Here is a 21,622-nt window from a genome sequence, read left to right as displayed (position 1 = left end):
AATGACACGGTAATTTTACGTTGAACAACTAAAAGCACTCGGCACCGCGATAATAGTTTCGTAATTGGTGCGCCGCCGGCGTGGAAATTTTTTTAATCCAATTTCCCTTGCCCGATTCGGCGTTCCGACACGGTCGAGGACGAGGCGCGAACACCGAGCATCGAACGGAACGTAAACGAGACGGAAAGGGAGAAAGGAAGAATGTTGGCGACGATCTCTCGCACGATTGGCCACGACGATGCGCGCTCGCGAAGAGGATCGCGAGCGTGTCGAGGCGTTCCTCGAGGCGGGCGACGTCGACGCGCGTATTTAGGCTGGTTCCACGCTAAATTTAAATCAGTTCGTGGCGGGGCTAGCGAACACAGCGATACTCCGCGCCGCGTTCTCATCGATTTCGACGCTCTTCACGGTGTCTTCGCCTGATTCGAGAAACTTCTGCTGGCAAGAATCGCTGGACCACGCTTCGTGCCGATATCCCCGTGCTGTTTTCCCTTTGTTGCTGCTTCGATTTCGATGGTTCATCGCCGACTCGAGAGATGGTAGAATGAAAGGGTGCGCGTGTTCCTCGTTGCGCGAATCGCTGCAAGTAATTAGGTAAGTGGTGCTCTCACCGATCTTCCACCTCCACGGTCTCGGATGGACGCGATTGCTGCTGGATCGTGGCGCGTTGTCGCGTTCTCGGGATTCTCGGGTGTGTGTTCGGTGTAAACACGCGTTTCTTATCGGTTTAACAATTTCAACGGCGTATCAAACGCTGGTTGGATCCAACATGGCAGCCGTGAATATGGCAGACGGTTTCCACGTCCGGGATCGTTGTCGCGTTGGAGATTTGTCATGGAGAGAATCTGGCCTCGATTGCTGGCGCGGGTCGCGCGCATCGGTGTAATTTCGTTTTCGAAAGAATCATCGCTTCGAAAAGGGGAGGGGAAAAGTTTTAAAAGACGAGATTCCTGTGTTGATTCTAGTGCGGCTAGAAGACGGTAGAGACGAAAATTCCTTCGTGTTTATAACTGAAAAATATTTTCGAGGTCGGGTCTCGAACGTTTGTAACTTTGTTGTCAAACGTTGTTGTTCGGAAAGAAAAAAGTGTTATGAAATCGAAACGACGTCGAAGCGACGTCGTGATCGTGGCAGAGGTTTTCCATAGAAATCATGCATTTGGTTCTTAACGACACCGACATCTTGCCTTTTATTTCTTAATAGATCTGTGATTCCACTTTTGACCGTCTTCGCCAATTATTCAGGCGCAATTAAGCTTTAATTCGATCCGTGAGTGGCGCATCTAGACTTACTATTATCGATAAATTTATAGGCTATCGATGTAAAAAAGCGGGTGGATTAGTTAGGGGGAAGATAAATGTAAATTATCGACGAAAGGGCTCGAAGGTATAATGTATCCGTTGATCAAGGAACGAGGGAGAAAAAGATGAATCGAATTGATAGAAAAATTTGTCGTATTTGCGGTGAAAAATTAACTATCAATGATAGAAAATCGCGAGTAACTTTTTAAAGAATCCAGGATTTTATTGCGAACGAAATCGAGACTGGCACGAACCTCATAGATCTTCAAAAAGAAAAAAAAAAAATAATTTGCTTTCCAATTCTTTGAATTTACAATCACAGCTTGCTTCACGTTGTGCGGAAAATTTCGTTCAGCCCGAACAAACGAATAATAAGAAAAATTTCATCCGGAAAATTTCCTCCTCTCAAGCGAAGACCCTATGCGAAAATTCTAAATCTTCGTTCCAATTATTTTCAACATTATCCCCATTATTAAAAAACTAGTTGTGCATCGGCTAATTTCTAATCTCCTCCATTCCTCCCATCGTTTTCACTGACGTCGCTAACATTTCCAATTTCATCCACAATTCACCACCCATATCCCGCGATTAACCATAAGAAACTGAAGCTGAATTCCTGAATCTGAATTCTTGCTGAACCTCGCGCTTCCCTTCGCAATCTTCGCCCTTTCGACTTCCACTCGACTCGATTCTACGTTCCCTACGAGCTCCCTACGAACCGTGTTTTTTCCACGAGGAGGCCTGATATATTCACAGCAACGAAAGGGATGTGCATATTTGAAAATCGAGGGAAGGCTGCTCGATGAACCTAGACCCATAGATTCGATCGCTACGAAGGGGATATCGAATCGAGGCTCGAGTCAATGACCGCCCCTTTTACCCAATTTTTGACCCGATCGAACTTCGAATCCAACCCGAGTATCTCACGCCGTATTGGAAACACGAGCGAGCGTTGCGCTCGCTACGAAAAAAAAGAGGAGTCGACTTTATGGTAGTGCGCGCATCAGCCACCTGTTTTTAACCAGCGTGTTCCCATGGCTCGGATATTTTCTTGTTTCGCCGTTTTTCCTCCCTTATTTTTCGTAATTTCCTTTCGAGCGGTGATTTCTCGTCGGTGAAATGTAAATTAACGAAACGTTCCGCGTACGCAAAGTTTCCGTCTTCTCACTGTTCTTTTACTATTGTAAAATAAAATCATCGAGCATTTCTTTATTCGCGAGAATCCGCCCTGGATAAATAACGAGTAACTCGTCGATAATTAATTCGTCGATCTCGAATTCGATCGAAAACTTTCTCTTCGCCTGAAACGGAAACAAGAAACCGGGTAAAAAAAATTTAATTATGGCGATGGAGGGCTGGATTAAAAAGCAATTGAAGAGGAACGGGTGCATAAACCATATATAATAATGTATGAATAAATCTCGTCAACTTCGAAATCTTATTCCACAAACATTTTCGAATGCGAATCTATGTAAAAAATCGCGGCGCGTTAAATTAGCAACACGTTAATTCGTGGAAAATACAAGGCGACTTGGATTTTTTTCTACGCGTAAGATTTAACATCGATCCGGTGAGGGGAGGAGAGGAGAGGGGGAGAAAATAGGTGGAAGGTGCGAGCGAACGAGTCAGTTAACACCCTTTAGACCTGACTCGGAGCACGCCACGAGGAAAATATTGCGAATGGTGGTGTCAAAGGATTGAAAACGGTAGAAATTTCACAGCCGTTTACGCCCCGTGTAAAATGGCGCGCGTTAGAGGTTTGACTGGCTGGTTTTTAGGAACTGACTGTGAAACGAAAAATGGCCATGTTGCGTTTGCTCGTGTTCGTGTTCGTGTTGGAAAGTTGCATTTTGCGTCGAATTTTCACGCGAACGATAAAAATATCTGCGATACTGGGGATCCCGACTGTGAATCGTTGCGTATCCGCTCCTTCGAACCGGAAATATTTCGATAACGATTCCATCGATTAAATCTCACCGATGTAAATCTCGCCTCGAATTACGTACCTCAAATGGCCGGCAAATTTTATTTTTCTTCGATTCGCGGAGAAGTGGCCCGCTTATCCTCCATTTTTACCCGCGGATTCAATGATTATTAATTACAGATAAATCCATTCTGCCCTGTTAACCGATATTATACTAATGACTCGTGAGAGATTTTAACCCGTCGATTGGAAAAATCTACTATTGCGCGCATATTCGCTGCTCGTTTAAATCGCGAGATCCGAACCAGAGGTTGGATTAAAAAATTTAACGCCGATTTTCAATTATGTATTATTCAATCGTGAAATTGCTGATTTTGATTTTGAATGATCAAACGATGCTTCGAAGGATTCGTATTCTTCTTTTCTAGAAGATAAAGAATTCGTGCAGAGAACAAAGAGAACGATGAACACGTCCATTTTCACGCGTCCATCGTAACGCGCCATTCGTAAACAAGTAAAATACAAAGGAAAAGAATTGAGTGAGTGAAAATAGTTCTTTGATCAGTCGCAACTACGTTCGTTATGGCATCGTGCTCTAGGAAAAGAACATATATATATATCTTTATCTTTGTAACTAATTTATTTAACTTAGTAAAATGCGCAAGCGCAGCAAGCTTGTGAAATACAATAATTTTCACGAGACTTGTGCCACGATAATAATACACTCTCTTCCACCCCAATTCATATATTTTATCGTCTTCTACTTATCCACAATGTCTGCAATACCGGTATTATCTCCATTATATTAGCACGTCGGTTTGTTCTCCAATGTTCGTGACAACCGAGATTTATTTTCACGAAATATGACAACTACATTTTTTTGCGACCATCCATTTAATATTTATAGCTACAAATTTTATTCAACTGGTTAATCTCGAAATATATTAAATTCAATTTATCGAATTTATTATTCATATGTAGTTGTGATTTAAAAAAAGTTTTTTTTTCTGGGAAAATACAAAAAAGATATTACCTGGAAATTGTACATCGGAGAAGTGTCGCTACTTCGTATAATCGTATCTTTGAACTATTAAAACGAACAATTTATCAAAAGTTTCGATCGGAAATTTTTAAGTCGTTACAACTCCTGTGAAACTTTTCTCCATTTTCTTTTTTTTTTTTTTTTTTTGCTACATTCGCAAAATAAGTTACATTTACACGATCAAAACTATTACAAGAAATTCCATTTTTCGAAAAAATATATTCTTATATCGATTCTTCTCAAAAAAAAAAAAAAAAAAAAAAAAAAAAAAAAGAAAAAAGAAAGAAAATTGACAATACACACTTTCTACGGTAAGCCATAATCACAGAGAAGAAAACCAAGAGGTTATCGGGCGAGAATTCGATTTTTAACGAAGAACAAACATTTCTAACACTGCAATTAACTTCGATCTCTCGAATACGTCGAAATACGAAGAATGCGTGAGAAGTACACACAACGTACACACAATGGTCGACTGCCAATTTCAAGTTTCGGAACGAGGGCTGGTAATTGGAGAAAGAAACGAGAGAAGTTTTTCCGTATAAATGCTCCGAAAAAAACTTCAATTTCATTCAGCTAAAATTCGAGATAAAAGGAAACGAGCAATTAAGAGAGATGGAACGATGAAATCAACGAAATAACCGGGAACCATCAAATCTATTTCTTGATACGGTTCAATTCATTTTCATTTTCCGAGGTGTAACGCTCGATTCCAGTTTTCTTTTCTTTTCTTTTTTTTTTTTTTTTTTTTTTCACAAGACACATCGGCAATGGCGCTTTTTGTAATGAAAAAAATAAGAAAATAGGGAAACGAGTGTTAATTTTACGAGGATACGAATTTTCGCCAATCGTCCAAATCGCATTTGATATAAAATTCAAGAAACAACGACAAAGGGCGCTGAGAAATTTCGCGAATAATTATTCGAAACCGTGGAATTATGATTATACGATCGTTAGACGGTTGAATACGAATAACATTAATTTATTTCTCGTGAAAAAGAATTCACGCTTGTCCGTTCGATATACGAATTATTATCTCACATACGAATGATACGAGGGAAATTGAAAGGAAAGAATTGAAATAATTGCGTATATATAATTTCAGTTTCTTTCTGAATTACCGTTAAAAAATATAATAATTAATTAGATAAAAAGAGCTGTTTCAGAAGAAGGAAGGAATCGTTGAAAACTTGTTTTCTTATTTAACAATCATATCTCAAAGTATCGTAAAAAATGTTTGATAAAAACGAGAGAGCAAAATAATCCAACAACGATATATTATGCAATACATTTATTGTGAAATTCTTTTAGAATTTATTGCTTAATCCTAAAACTTTCATCCAATTTTATTCGCTGCATTAATTACAATCTTATCTTTGGCACTCTTAAATTCACTAACTAATAATAATAATGAATTAATATTAAGAATAGCAGACACGTGTCATAAATTTTAAACGATAATTTTAAGCGATGTAGAATTTGTAAATATATATATATATCATCATCAGCAAAGAGAATTAATATTTCGTGAAATTTCACTATTAATTAAAACAATAATATTAGTTCAATTATACTTGGAGAACTATATACTTCGATCAGATAATTCGATTCTCCAATCTCTCGTCTTCCAGTACTACATCTATATAATCCAACAATCCGTACATATCCACCCCCAAAATTTCACAGAATCAGTGATTCGGCTTCCCTCTCGTTTATCTACGAATACCAGCCCAATTCGCATGCTTCGACGAACGAGAACTTTCATCGTTGAGAACAACTATTAAGGAATATCAGTGATGATAATTGCGATAAAGATACAGAGAATGCATCGACTTAATACTTAAATATAATCGGTGGCAACGATACAGGACGAAGCAAAAATATTCGAAGGGGAAATAAAAATGTCAATTGAATGGATTTTTTTTAAATCGGATCATTACAATGAAACATCGATTTTAACCGAATGTTGATACAGATTTTTCGACGAAGAATTGTTTCCGATGAAAATCGCGAACGTTTGTTGGTCTTTCTTCGTCTTGATTTTTTTTTCTCTCTAAACTCGAATCAATTCGTCGATATGGAAAACATTTTCCAGTAAAATAAACTTTTTGAAATTCGTCGGTTATCAACTTAAAATTTATTCGTCCTTTTATTATTTAAATGTTTCACGTGTCGTGAAACATTTTGTCAAGAACAGAATATCCAGTTTTATGGAATTTGGAAATAAAACGTGGAAAATTAAAATTTTCAAAAACATATATGATGAATAAAAATCGTATACGCGCGATTAATTTTCGTTCTTTATTATAAATTATAACATCCGTTGGAATTCTTTCCGATCTTTTATTTCCTCTTTCTATCAACATTTAATTTAATCGTTTCGTTCGATTTCTGTTATTTGATTAGTATGAATTTTTAAAAACGGATATTTCGATATGGGTTAAAACGTGATAGATCTATTATTTTATTTATTTTATAAATGAATTTTATACGTGTGTCAACAAGACAGTTCAAAAGTGATTTTCACTTTATTGATTCCGATCTTGTGTTTACCGTCGAATTATTTGTCATCTATTATCGTTGTAAAAGCGAGGATATAAAGATCAGTCGTCGGGCGAAACTTAAAAGATTACTATCAATTGCTTTTCACTTTATTACTCGTGCTATGGACAAAAATAAGAGCACGTAAAATCTTCGATTCCATTTGAAACGTGGGATAAACGTGTTAAGTGAACTTTCGACGTATGAGAAAACTTGTTGAAAACTACTTGCAATCTATTAAAACGTTAAAATTTCAGAAAAATTCATGACCTTAACGATAACTCTTCTTCTTCTTTTACGATCTCGAATATAAATTTATCAATTCTTAAATTCTTTCTTGATCGATATCGATATTTTCTACTCGCCGATATTAAACATTAAAGTATGCGATCCAATTTCGAATCGTTCCTTTAAAGAAAAATCCAATCTCGGATCATTAGATACGAATAAAAATAGGAGAATTATTTGAAAGTGAACTTTTGTTGAAATCCATTTCTTCACCGAATATGCACGGTACAATTTCCCGATCGCAAATACAATTTCAACAAGACAGAGAATTTGAATAAAATTTTTTTTTGGATAAATTTTAAATTTTAGAATCAAAAATCTATATTCCAATTTTAATTTCATTCGATTACTTTCGAACACGAAAAACACTGCCATCTCCGAGCTCGATCCACTTCCACTCCTCTCGCCAACTCCTTGATCGCGAAATTCAAAATCGTTTGATTAAAAATCGCCTGGTTAAAACCTAGTTTAAACCAGTTTCCCGTCGACGGCCATTACGAAATATGAATCGCCTCTGTTCCACTCGAATCCATTCGGACGGAACGTATTTCCGGCTGCGAACACGTAGCACAAAGCTCGGTGAACGATCGGATCAAACCGAGAGAGTACTGATGCAACCGGTTATTTTTAAGAGAGACGGCCCACGAGAAAACTTGTCACGCGATCGCGTCGTTAAACAATATACAGGTATTAAAACTATTAGAAACATTCTTCATTGTGAAACGTTCTTCTGAACGCCATATCGTGCGATTCAACTCGGCCCCGGTTCCGAGTAGTCGTCGTTTCGCCACGGCGCATCTCTGTCGCGTTTTCAGGTTGCTCGTCTTCACGATTTACGATTACCAATCGCGAGATATTCCGCGATTCGTTCGATATATGGGGTGAATTAGAAATAGACGTGATGGAGCGTGGGCCGGAAGTAATTCGCTGATGAACTTTGGATAATAGGAGGGGAAAAAGTGGAGGAGACGAGGAAAGTATCTCGAGAGAAGTAAAGTTTAAATTCTTGAGCTAACTGGAGAAAGCTATTTCATTGAAATTTTCATTGGAGGGCGAGAATTACGATGTTGGGTTTAGGGGGAAATTATATCATACAAGCGCATCGATATCCCGAACCACGACGTTTTCTAAGAAGATACATTTCCTTTTTTTTTTTTCAGGTTACGCTATGGCTCTTAAAATGGACGTGAGGCTGTTCGCATCCGTCGTCGTCGTCCTCAATTTATTCATAATCGTTCCTCGCAGTTGCGATGCATTGCGTACAATTAAGATCGGTGAGTGATCGAAAATAGAAATCCACGCCTTTTTCTTTCCACTTCTCCCCTTCTCCCCAATATTAATCTAACTTATCTCCGCGAGGGGGGAAAAAAAACATTCCCCTTTTGATTGAATCTCCTCGCTTTCCCCAAATTGCAATTCCCCTTCGAAAACCTCGGAAGAGCCCCTTGTAACGATAAAAACAAAAACAAAAGCAAAAAAAAAAAAATCTACAACAAATTTTCGCTTTCGACAAAATAAAAAAAAAAAAAAAAAACATCGAACGCTACGAATTTCATGGAAAACAAAAGGGAAACGAGGGAGTAAGGGGGGAGGGGGAAAGGGATAGAACATGCTCGCGCGCAAATTAAATTTCTACCGGTGTCGAGACAAAGCTATTCCCTGCACCCTCCCCCCACGATCCCTTTAAAAAGATGGACGAACACCGACGGGGGAAAAAATCTACCCTTTGCGCGCACGCGGCGCGAAAATATTTCCGCAATAATCGTGACTCACCCCGCGTGTTACGCGTGTTTCGCGCGGAAGACACGACACCTTTCAATTCCAATACACCAACCTCGTTCCATCCCCTATCCCCCCCCCCATCACCGACCTTCGTTTCCATCCAATTCGAATAATTCGCCCGCCACTCTTCGACCACCCTCCCTTCCTCCTCCCTTCCTTCCCCTCCTGTAAATATACAGGAGCGCGTGATATATCGCCACTGGCCGAGCCGGAAACGCACGGAGTCGCCAACGCGTTTGCACTTTATAGACAGGCGATACGTCACGTTACGACGACGTGCGTTCTTCACGAGCGGAAGTCGCAGTGCAAGTAGCCCGCGGGTTCGAAAGAAGCGAGCGTCGTTTGTCACGGGGGAGGGGGGAAGAGGGGGAGGGGGGCAGGCTTACAGGGAAAGGAAATTCACCCTTATGAAAATGCCCAAATATTTAGATAGGGGAACGGATGGGTTTCATAAGAGCTGTCTGTGCGGCGACTGCATTTACCGCACCGATGTGTACACACGTATACACACACACACGCGCGCGCGCGCGCTGCGCGTCACGTTTCTACGGATTCCGTGGTGAATGTGACGCGGTGAATGCGACTGGAGGGGAAGGGACTGGATATTTCGTTGACTGGCCTCTCTCCTCTCTCTCTCTCTCTCTCTCTCTCTCTCTCTCTCTCTCTCTCTCTCTCTCTCTCACTTCTCCAAATCGTTTCTCCGTATACGTACACACGCTGTATGTGTTGCGTGTACACACGGTTGATTCAAGTGATCGTAACGAAAGAATTTCCTTCCGGCGATTGCAATTATTTAAAGTTTCTGCTCCCTTTCTCTCTCTCTCTCTCTCTCTCTCTTTCTTCTGAATGAGAGAGTTCGCGTGTGGGAGGAGAAAGGTGTGTGTATATATGTTTCATTAAAATTTAATAGAAAACGGGTGTAAAGGAGCGTGCAATTAAAGGACGGAAATTCGGGTTAAGTTTGAATTGGAGTGTTTCGAAGAAGGCGGTGAGGTTAGAACGTAAGATTGTTAAAGGAGGTAAAACGGAATTTATTTTCGTGTTATTTGTTATATGTCACGAGGAAAAAGTATAAATGGAAAATGTATTGAGTATTCGTTGGATGAATTTATTTTTCTTTTTTTTTNTTTTTTTTTTTTTTTTTTTTTTCCCTATATTTGCGAAATATGTTGCAACGATCGAACATGAACTCGGTATTTGGCGAGCTTCCCTTTTCGCGTATCGAGCATTCTCGATATCCATACGCGTCTGGTCTAAAAATGGTGCCTCCAAGGAAATCAATTTCGAATCGTCATCCTCTCTCTCTCTCTCTCTCTCTCTCTTATCTTATCTTTTTTATCGTGGATACGTTTGATCGATTAAAGAATTTTCTCTTTGCGCAAGGATGATTATATACTTTCTTATATATTTTCTTTTCATCCCACACCACTTATTTATTTATAACCCTCTGAATTCCGGCCGATATAATCATCAAAGATAGTTACAGAAGATAAATTCGAGATACGAATGAAAAGTAACACGATCATTTGTCATCGTTTCAAACCCTCGTGACGATCTCTTCCTCCCTCCCTCCCTTTTTAAATCATCCCTTGATCCGTTCAATAATTGCAGTGTTTCGAATAATTAATCGCAACGCTTTTGAGATGTTTTAAAATCGCGATTCGAGATAAATAGAAGGTAACCACCGCGGACCGCAAATACGAGCAAACCGATTCCTTGAGCCGAGCGAGGCTGCATTCCGCGTGGCTGACTATGAATGGGCCATTCTACTGCCTCAAGTCGAACGCCATTCATCAGTCGACCGGTATCGAACGATACAAATAACGAAATATCCTAGCGATGATGCACGATCGATGGAAATTCTACCGCGATAACAATTTGTTTTACGACCGGTATGCAACATAACGCTTGCCGAATTTACAATCGACGAGATTCTCTTGCGTTAACGATGATCATTTTTTATTATTATCGTTCTAAATTATTATGCAAGTTCAAGGAATAAATTACGGATATAGAATATCGGTATAAATAATATCGGTAATTGTTTCGAGTTATAATTACGATCATTTCGTTTTATCGGTGGTATAATATAATCATCAAGTGTTTTAATAACTGTAATTATCCATTAAAATTCATAACGTTTTATCATCTCTTACGCGTACAGTTTGTATAATTTACATCGAGAAAAAGAAAAAAGCTCGTTATAATTAATTTTCTCTATATACAACTTGGAACAATTCGCTTCGATTTACATGAAAATTAATAGAGGGAAGCTGATTAAAATGATTGACAGATGAACATATTAATAGCGCGCGGCCGATCGTATTTGAGGTAATTAATGATCGGTATAATGCTTCGTCAAAGACAGATAGTAATAAATCGATAGTTGTGTACGAATACGATGATACCGCCTGCCATTTATTAATAATATTCCATCGAGTTTGGAAAAAAAAAAAATAAAAAAATAAAAAAATAAAAAAAAAAATAAATAAAATTCCGATCCACCTCCTCCCGTGAAAAAAATTAATTATAAATTTTCAATAAAATAATTCATGCGAATTTGCCGATAACTCATAAAAATTCCATAAATATTCAAAGTGCAAAGAAGTGCGAAAGAAGGGAAGAAAATACGGCGTGTAAGCCGCGATACGTGAGCGAAATACGTGACCGGAAACACGCAGTCGCGAGTAATTATCAATATTTCTTCCGGCTTCGAAACAGTCGACAAACTCGGGACGACACGGCGCACAAACAAGATTGAATTATTGGCGAACAAGACACGTAAGCTCGGGCCATGCAAGGCTGGCCCTCGTTGCTTTACGAGCCACCACCCAACCGGCCACCACGCGTCGCCCCCTCTTTTCCTCCAAAGCTCTCGTTGTTCGCGAGAATTACAGGTCATTCGAAGGGTGGTAAGAAAATCCTCGGTGGCCGAGCCGTGGAAATTTTCCACGGTGCCAGCGCGATGTGACTATAAATAAGGATTATATTCGCGTACGACGTGTCGCGCGTATAAAATTATACGCCCCGTTCAAACGGACAGGTTTACGGCCTGACTCGTAATTCCGGTCGAACGTAACAAACAAGCGGGCCTGGAAATTCCTCGATATCGTTCGCGAGGATTTTAATCAGATTCTTCTCGATTTAGCCGTTTCTCGAACGTTCCATAGTGTTATAAGCGAATTTAAATCGGAGTTTCAAAATAGAATCGCGCACGTAGGATGCATACAAGGTTTTCGATTTCATCGAGTAACCACTTTTCGTGGTCGCGATGGATAATTCGAATTTCGTTTCACGCGTAACGCGGGGTTAAATAGAGGTGTACGAAAATATACGGAGAAGAGGAGGAAGGGGAGGGAAGGGGATACCATCGTATTTATCAGGGTTTTTTAACATCAACGCTGCAAAATTCATGCGTAAAAAATTTCGAACCGATATTCGTAATGCTGTTTGACGATCGTACTTAACAACGTTTCGACGCGTTCACTATTCCAAGGCGTGCAAAAATATTATTCCACTTTTTATCGCTCGAAGAATTCGAGTCGTTTTTTACGTCTTCGAAAATATAAAATGTTTACGAAACGAAAACTCGTGCAACCATTCTTCGACAGCGAACGACGAAATAGTTAACGCACGATGACCGATCAAAGCTCTATCGTGATTGGGTTCGTTCGTCCCGTCCGATGTTTATCGGCATGGAGTAGAAAAGGAGAGGATGGAACGGAGTGAAAAGAGGGCCGTTTTCACGAGGAACGATTGGAGGAACGCGTGGCGGACGAAGCTCGCCAGCCCTCTGGCATCGCCGTGGTAGAAATCGTCGATTTCCCGTTCCGCTTCGACTCCGTGTGGCTTCCAGGCATCCACAGACCGGAAGAGACCCAGGCGTAGCAACTTCCTTTGCCTCCTCTCCGCACCAAGGCAGACCGCTCTTTTTTTGCGCCATCGCGAAAATACCCTTCCCCGCCGGGTAAGTGATTACTTCCCTTTCAAACGTGTAACCGGATCTGGTATGCGTGCATCCTCCCCCCCAGATCGTTCAATGGGAGGAGGGAATGGCCTTTTCATCGGCGTTTCGCCGTGGAAAACTCTTTCTCCCTTCCCTTTCCTGCCTTGCCCGGGAATAAACTTTTGATAACGTTATTAGAAGTTGTTGGGGCCGATCTCGATGCGACGATCTCCGCTCTGTGAAACGATTCCATCGCGTGGCTCTCGCTTGGGGGAAATAAAGTCGGCCGCGGGGAACGGATAAAGGAAGAGGAGGAGGGAAATGGAAGAAAAGGTGAGACACGAGGGCGGACGGGTTGATCGATATTCAACGGGAGATAAAGGTGTGATGTATCGCCGCGGTGAACGTGGGAACGAGGATGCAGCTGGCATCGATGACGGATGCCGCTGTTGTTGGAAATGATTTGTGGATTCTGGGCGAAGAAGATATCGGGATGAATATGTCCGGTGGGGTCGGTTTGAACCCAACTTGTTCGAAATCTATTTAGGGAAATTATCCTCTATCTATCCTGTAATCGTTCCATTAATTGGATTAAATAATTCTCTTGCCGATTATTTGCCGATCGAAGTTTGATATTTTTAATATTTCAACCTGGCTTTTCCAAACATTTTCCAAACCCCGAGAAGTAGAGAAAATTGTTAAACGAGATCCTTCCTTTTCATACCGATTACCGGAGCTAGCTTACCAGCTCGAAGTTGAAACTTTTACAACACAGTTTCCAGCAGGGTTTTTGTCCGCCGCGTTGCGAGGAACGTGTAATTGTATCCGAGAAGGATACAGTACTCGGGATACAGTACTTGGTCGAAAATATCGGATCACCGACCGATCTGGAGGGAGCAAAGTTGCTAATAACAGTTCGGTCGAAACCCCGTCCTCCTTGGGAATTGTAATTGTTCTGGAATAATTCACACAGCCGTTGCATATTATCCCTAGGACAAGAGTTGATCATGCCACCCCTAATGAAGGATAATGATTAGTCCAATCACCGGCTATTCACATCGATCTGGATCACAAAGGGAATACCCTCTTCGTGCATACTCCTCCGTACAATTTACCTCCGTTTCACACCCTGTTCCTTGAAATTATTATTTATTATAAGAAAAAATTCTCGTTTGATTGTATTTACTTACGCTGCTAGATATTCTTCTCCCGAGAATATGATGAAATATAGAATACATACGATTTGTCTTTGGAATCATCACGCGTGCACGGTTAAAGAACGAAATAATTCATTTTTATAACCGACCACGTAAATATTTAACGCGCACCACTTCCAGCAACCGTGAGAAATCTCGTTAAGAACGTTTCTCAGAAATTTTAATAACGAGAACAAAAATTTAATTGTAATCTTATTTCTCTTTTCTTTCTTTCTTCTTTTCTCTCTTTTTTTTTTTTCTTCTTACAATTCAAACGCACAGCCTCCTTCTATCTCGATCTCGAGACAAGCAAAAGAGGAAAAGGGGATCACGGCGAGATCACGGCGTGACGAGGAAAAATAATATCGTCCCCAGGTTTCATTCTTTTTTTCATTATAATTCTTTCGCCGATATTATCGTCGAAAGGAGATACCCGGAAGTTACCCGTTTCGTTCTTATATTCCTGCCGCTCTTTACTCCCTCTGCGTCACTCTATTGCCGGCCCGATAATAGCACGGCTAAGCTAAGACTTTGTGGATAATAGTTATAAGTTTAATTAAACCAGTTCCTCGTTGCCCTCCACCATTCTTCCTCTGGGATATCGTGGAGGCGCGCGAAGCGAGGATGATTCCCGTATCAAAGAAGAAAAATTGCAGGACGCTACGCGTCCCTCCCTTCGCCTCCTTCCCGAGGATTTCCCTTTGAAAATCGTAGCGACTCCCTCCCCTCCCCTCCTTCTCGCGAATCTACAAAGAAATTTTAATCGTCCCGCCAAAGCGAAAGATACATCCTTGATGCTGAATAAATCTTGGTAATTTATACGGGAACGAGGACAATATCGTAAGAAAGTGGATCGTGAAGATAGAGAAGACGAATCGAATCTTATTATCCTCTTTTTGGATCAATCGTATTTCCGAGTTAACTCGAAAGAGGGGTTAACAGAAAGGGGAGGGGAGAAAAAAGAAAAAATACTTCCCGATTAATCAGAGGAGAGGATTAGAGCAACGAAAGGGTAAAAACATTAGCAATTTCCTTCCTTTTTCATCGAAGCACGATGAAACACGAAATGAAACTTTCCTTTCGCAAATCCATTTTCATTCCCCCTCTTTCCTAATCCGATACCAAAATACCCCTATCGTAAATGCATCGAGGCCGGTTTTAAAACATCGCAACTTTCCATCGATATCCAACACCTTGGTAATCGTTCATCGATAAAATTTCCTCCCCTCTCTCTCTCTCTCTCTCTCTCTCTCTCTTCGAAAAGAGGAAAATATCGCGGTTGGCAGACACTCGTTACATATTCATGGGAGTCAGAGTGCGATTCGCGCTTTTTTTTTTTTGCCTTACGCGTAAATCCGGAGTTGCGGTCCGAATAACCGACGGCAAATCGAAATGAGAGAGAGAGAGAGGTGAATAATTCGGTGAGAAAACATTAATGAAGCTCGAGTATTCGTGTACAAGGTTGAGCTGAATCTCTGGTCCGATTTTTTTACCGGTTGGGCGTCGAAGTTTGAACGAGTGGCCCGTTGAAGGGAAATATTTTTCCTCGTCCTCGGGCATTTCGGGCCGCGGCAAAAGGAGTCCCTCCCGCGAAAGAATCCGCGAGAGGAAGTGGAGTTTTTTCAGGGAATGAAATTAAACGAGTCACGGAGAACGAGCTCGTTTAAAAGCATACTTGCCCTCGCATTTTCGCGAGGGAGAAAGAGAGAGAGAGAAGAAAATGGGCGCGTGACAAGGATTTTTCTTTCTTCTTTTTCGAGAGAGAGAAAGAGAAGAATACGTTAATAGCCACTACAAGAAAAGCGGAACAACCCTGATCTTCTTTTGGCCAAATTAAAATTTTCCTCTTGCTTCGAAACGACTGTCAACCCATTCTTCGAATTATCATCGTTTAATCTCTCGATAAAATTCTCTCTTTCCTTACTTCACTACTTTCAAAATTCTTATGTGTATTCTTTCTCGTTTTAAATGAACATCGCAGTGTTACACTTAATGAAACCTTCCTATCCTTTATCCAGAAGACGTATGCAAACAAACCATTGAGGAGGAGTCTCTGACGAGTGCTTTAGTTACTTCGTTTCAATTTTCTCGGGCGTAAGGAAACGAGCGATCATCCCCCGAAGAGTCCACCCTTTGATCCATAATGGAGCGTATAACTCGCTATAAATCAACGAAAATAATTGGATTAGCGGCGAAAAAAATCGAGCAATCTTTCTTTAATAATCCAGTATGCACCGTAAGGTATATCTCACCTTTGTTTCAACCGCGTTCGTTGAAAAGTTTCCGAGGTTCAAAATCAACTGTCCAAGTTTTCCACCGCGATTATTTAATCGAACGAAACAAAGCTGATTTTTCGCCTCCCACGTTTCCTCCTTTTATCCGCGCGACTCTCTCATTCATCGTTGAGTTGAACGTTTTTAAGCGTGAAGCGAATCGAGTGAATAGAGTCGAGAAGAGGACACAACCCGCCATGAGATAATGAGGATACTCTCTATTTATTGCGAAGACTTTTGAGATTTAACCGGAACTTACGTATCCCATTCTTCTCTTTTTCTTATTTTGCCCTCGATGCTCTTTTTTTTTTTCTTGATTTTTCGATAGGGTAGTAAAAGAGTCGAAAGCTCTTAACCACGATTATTGTTGCCGTTTGAAAATATTGCCAAATGTTTCGATGTTTTCTCCTTCGTTTCTCTCTCTTTCTCTCTGTCTCTCTTTCTTTTTATATTCGCAAAGATCGTTCGCAAATGGCGGAAAGATAAAAATCTCGGCTCGGCTGTTCTTCGCAGAAAGTCATCGCAGTTTCGCGCGATGCGGTCATTCGGGAAGATTATTTCGCGAACGCAGTGATAATCGAGATTACGACCGCTTTAAAAGTTTATGTTTAGAGTAACGCTTCTCCCATTCCCTTCTCCCTAGGGAATACCGCGATTTTCACGATTTTAAATGTCGCTGCACTCGCAACATCTCGCTAATGAGACACCGACTCGCCGGGGATTATCTTAATCTTTCTTCATCTCAGCTAAGGAAAATATTTAAAGGCGTTCGCCAACACCCATGTTGATGTCCCCTATTACGCGAGAATGGAGTCGGTACGGGGAAGGAGATAGAAAAGGATATTCGAATGAGGATCCCTGAAAAGGATCAAGATCGTAAAAATTCACGAGGAATATTCGCAAACGGTGCACGTTCCACCTGTCGTTGCTCCACCTTCCCTTGTCTTTCCATTAAAGATTCAAGGTGGACACGGTCAGCTCGTATTAGATTACGAGGTCAACCTCGTACGTATCGTCCGATTACCGCTCGAATTTTAATGAAGTTATAAATAAAGCCGGACACGGGGGATGATTATCGCAGGAATGGCGACCGCCCATCCCGACTATTCCGGATAATAACCCGGCCCATGTTTTACAATTTGCCCCATTGTAACGTCGTTTTAATTGATGAAACATTAAATGGGCCGGTATACTGATGCGAAATTGTATTATCTCGACCGTTCCCGAAATACCATCGTATAATAACGTTTCCACGCTTTTTCGTCGACGAAAATCGAAATACCTCTCTCTCTCTCTCTCTCTCTTGTTCCTGTGAAAGGAAGAATCGATTGAAACGATGACGCGTCATTAAAACGTCCGTTATCCCGTTTTTGGACAAATTCTGGGATTAATCGGTAATTAAGAACGGCCAAGTGTTGTATCGTTCGACGGGGTAAAATTATCGATGGAAATTGTGGTATTTGAACGTTCACCTCTCCTGGTAATTATCTTCTCGATCGTTTATTTATTTATAGAAATTTTTCTGTCCTGTTTTATTTACCTGTTTTATTCCAATATTCGTATTATTCGTTATTATAGCGATTCATTTAGTTTTAAATTAAATTGACCACAAACACGAGCATCATTTCGACGGATACGGTACAACTTGCGCTGTTTCACTCGTTGGCCTCGTGAATTTCCCCCGCTAACTTAATAGCGTTGAACAGGCGATTAGTTACGTCGACCTGACGCGGTGATTATTGAGTAAATAGTTTTAGTGTCAAGTGGTGTCGCGTTCCATGTGAAATGTGTCGCGTTACCAATCCTCCTCTTGCAGGAGACTAGAAAAACTAGCAGAATAAAGAGAGAGAATAAAGACGTTTCTACGTGAATGAATCGATAGCCGAAATTCAATCCACGAAATGTCTGTACAGGATTCATCGGATAAGACAACCTCCCCCCCCCCCCCCCCCCGACAATCCCTCTTTTCATCCATGAAAACACCATACTGAAAGGTTCCAGTCGATTGGACGGTATCGATTCGACGATCTGGGCACAGGCCAGCGTCGCTTCTATTTTGTTTTTCATCTACACAACCTCCCCCCAAGAATCCTATGAAAGGCAGCTGAGAAACGTCGTTGAGACCTTAAAGTGGTCCTTTTGCGGACGCAACTCCGGCTTAATGCACCGCGACATTTCGGCTGGTCTCACTTCGTTGGCCACTGGCTTTCACCAGTCCTCCCCCATTATCCGCTACTATTAACAGTCTTATGCAAATTTTGTTTGTCACCGACCGACGATATTGGAGAGAATTGTCGACTATACGGAAGTCGAAATCGAACTAATCGTCACGTTGAAATTTCGGCGGAGACTCGTGGATCCTCCCTGTTTCTCTTTCCTTGGTGTAAATAATAGTATTTCGCTCCAACGAATGATTCAAGGATGATTTTATTTGTTCGGATACGGAAAGCAAAACATACTTTAACGTACCATCACGTTTGCGTTTGACGAAGTTGGATGAAGAATAATATTTCTTCGTATAATGGATTTGGTTTGATGATATTTTTCGTTTATCTCTGGAAGATTTTGCCCTACGTTGTATCATTATTAAATGAAAATAACAAGAGAAGAAAACAGAAAAATTCGTGGAAAATATTTTACGGCGTTTATCTGATAATTTTGAGAAAAAATAAAAGATTTTCTGTTGGAAGACTTTATTATTAAAAACACTGGTAAACCTTAATGGAAACTCGACTTTTTTTTTTCTTTTTTTCTCCTTTTTTCTTTTTCATTTCTCGCTGCTTTTCTCGAATTTTAATTCGGTATTTTTATTCATTCGATGTAAAAACGGAATTCTCATTCATAGAATGTTGCTTTAATTTAAAGTATCGTTGATAAAAATAAGAGTAACTGACAAAATTTTTAATCGTGGAAATGGTTTCAATAATATCAGCTATAAATACTTTTCTTTAAAAAAGATTTAAAATCAGATGAAAAATCGAAATAATTAATCGACATGAAAATATGGACTTTTTCCAAGTAATCAAAATATATTAGCTTTTCTATCATATTAAATACACATATAAAAAATAATATTTTTATAAATAATCACATTAATATTCTCCAATTTACGTAATGTCTGAATTTATTATTCCGTGTGAATGGAAAATAATAATGAATGTCATTTCATTCGAGAAATAAAAAATATAAAAAATAATTATTTTAATTTGTAAATACAAATTTTTTATATTTTCATCTCGCTAATATTTGAACATTTCACGAAAATTTTGTCGACAAAATTTTTTTCGAAAATCCGAGTTTAATATTATCCCGTTGTCCAGCATCCCAGTTCGTTTCGTTTAAACGCTCGAAATAATTTTTTCAATACATTTTTTTTTTATTTATTTTATTTTCAAAAACCATTATAAAAACATTTAATGTGCGTGTTATTAATGTACGAGTAACCGTGTATACGGGTTAATACGTGACAGTTTAATTGAAAAGTTTAATGAAAGGAAATTTTCCTTTGGAAGGCAGCTCACGACAAGGTTTGTTAAAATTTTATGAAATATATTTTACAAGCAACAAGTGCCGCGTCGTCTATTACTGGCGATTTATTTATTCCTCTCTCTCTCTCTCTCTCTCTCTACTCAGTACACGCGATACAATTCACCTTTGTTTGAATGGTTTTCAATAAAATTTATACACAACGTTGCCGCCAATATTTATTGACTGTTTCGTTCGAAAAAAATTTCAATTAAAACACACCGAGACAATATTAACATCCTTCCTTACCCTCTTCGCATTATTATATTATACTCTCGCCTCGCATTATTTACCGTAAAAATAATTCCATCCTCTTTTCTTTCTTGCGTGTTTTCTTTTCTCGCGTTTTTATTCATTTTTCAAATAAGAAATTCATTTTATTCAAATTACAAGCCTACACGTGATTTAATGAAATTGGACGAACATTCTTAAATATGTTCCCTTAATTTCCTATGGCGAGTGAAAATCATCGTATAAAGGAATTTATATAATATTTATATAATAAACATGGCCGCACTTCATCGAAACGACCAATCTAAACTTGGCAAATCCCAATTCGATTTTATGAACATATACATATTCACGATTCACGGAATATCTAAGATCACATCCAATAACGTGTAAATAATTCGCAAGTATAACATAATAAAAAAAAAAAAAATAATACGAGAAAATACTCATAAATTTCATGACGACATAATAGAAACGATTTTCATATCATCGAAGCTCAAAAAAAAACAATATCGATTTCGATATCGGATACGCGAGGTAATCATTTGATGGTTACCCTACCCCACTCCACATTATTTATTAAAAAAAAAAACACGCGAAGTCATGAAAATTTTGACGAGCTCGATGATAATTAAATAATAGAAAGATTTCATGAGCATGGAAAGGCTATGTACCGATTCGACAAAACTCGGTTCGACGCGGATCCAACGCGTGATTAAAACAAACTCGTGGCCGTTATTCAATCGCAAAACAAGCGTGCAAACTCTGGGAGATTCCATTCCGAGATCCAATCATTGCCTCTCCCATTTCTCGTTATCCGCTTCACCCTTTGTCGGCAGACGACTCGCGGCGAGAGACAACCGTCAGCCCGATGTTCGTCAAACCGGCGCGATTGAGCCCCTCGTCTGGCGTTAACTCGGCTTGCTTCTCGATTAGATTCTGTGCACCGTTCGTGAGCACCGTCGACTTGGAAACTCGGTAATCTACGCCCGGATAAGGGCTTAGCGAAACAGAGGACGAGAGCTCAAAGGGGGGCGGTTTGGAAGAAGGAGCGAGGTGGCCACGTCGCTTATCCAGACGTGGTAATGAACCGGTCGCCCGAACCCCCCTCCCCCCACTCGACGGTGTGTTATCAAGGCAAAGCAACAATTACACGCCACGGATCTAATTACACCACCTATTATTCCATCTATTTTCGCGGCTTTAATCGCGATACTACCCTCCCCCTCATAATAAAGAATAAAGTCGAATAAAGAATATTCGCGTGGGGATTAAAAAAAAGGGAGGGGGAAGGAAAGGAAACGGTCTGGTTTGTTTCGTCTCGATTAATCACGGGTCTGGAAAAAAATGAAAAAAGAGGGAGGGGGGGGGGGGAAGAAAAGAAGAGAAGGTTTGATAAAGGTTTGTATAAGTTCTATTGTTCGATAAATGGATTTTTTTTAGGGGTGATTTAGTCGACAATGAAAATTGAACACGATGGTAATGCGCTTCTTCCTCGCGATTTATCTTTAATTCGATTCGATCTCGACTTTCTTTTTTCAACTCGCTTTCGATTAATCCCCGCATTTTTCAT

General features: G+C 40.0%; 1 protein-coding gene across 3 annotated transcripts in view; it reads left to right on the top strand.

Moving 5' to 3' along the window:
* Positions 1–362: 362 nt before the first annotated feature.
* LOC122715974 (glutamate receptor ionotropic, kainate 2-like) overlaps positions 363–21,622 on the top strand; it is a 48,228-nt gene continuing 26,968 nt past the window's right edge. For 2 of the 3 annotated variants that reach the window (XM_043938620.1, XM_043938618.1), the window contains exons 1-2: positions 363–594; positions 8,257–8,370. In XM_043938620.1, the coding sequence (XP_043794555.1) occupies positions 8,265–8,370 (106 nt within the window). In that variant the 5' untranslated portion in view covers positions 363–594; positions 8,257–8,264. The remainder of the gene's footprint in view (positions 595–8,256; positions 8,371–21,622) is intronic. The other variant, XM_043938619.1, reaches the window with a different exon arrangement.

This window comes from Apis laboriosa, unplaced genomic scaffold (assembly GCF_014066325.1).
Source record: "Apis laboriosa isolate Shangri-la unplaced genomic scaffold, ASM1406632v1 scaffold40_cov151, whole genome shotgun sequence".
Taxonomy (NCBI): Eukaryota; Metazoa; Arthropoda; class Insecta; order Hymenoptera; family Apidae; genus Apis; species Apis laboriosa.
This window is presented reverse-complemented; position numbering and strand designations above follow the sequence as displayed.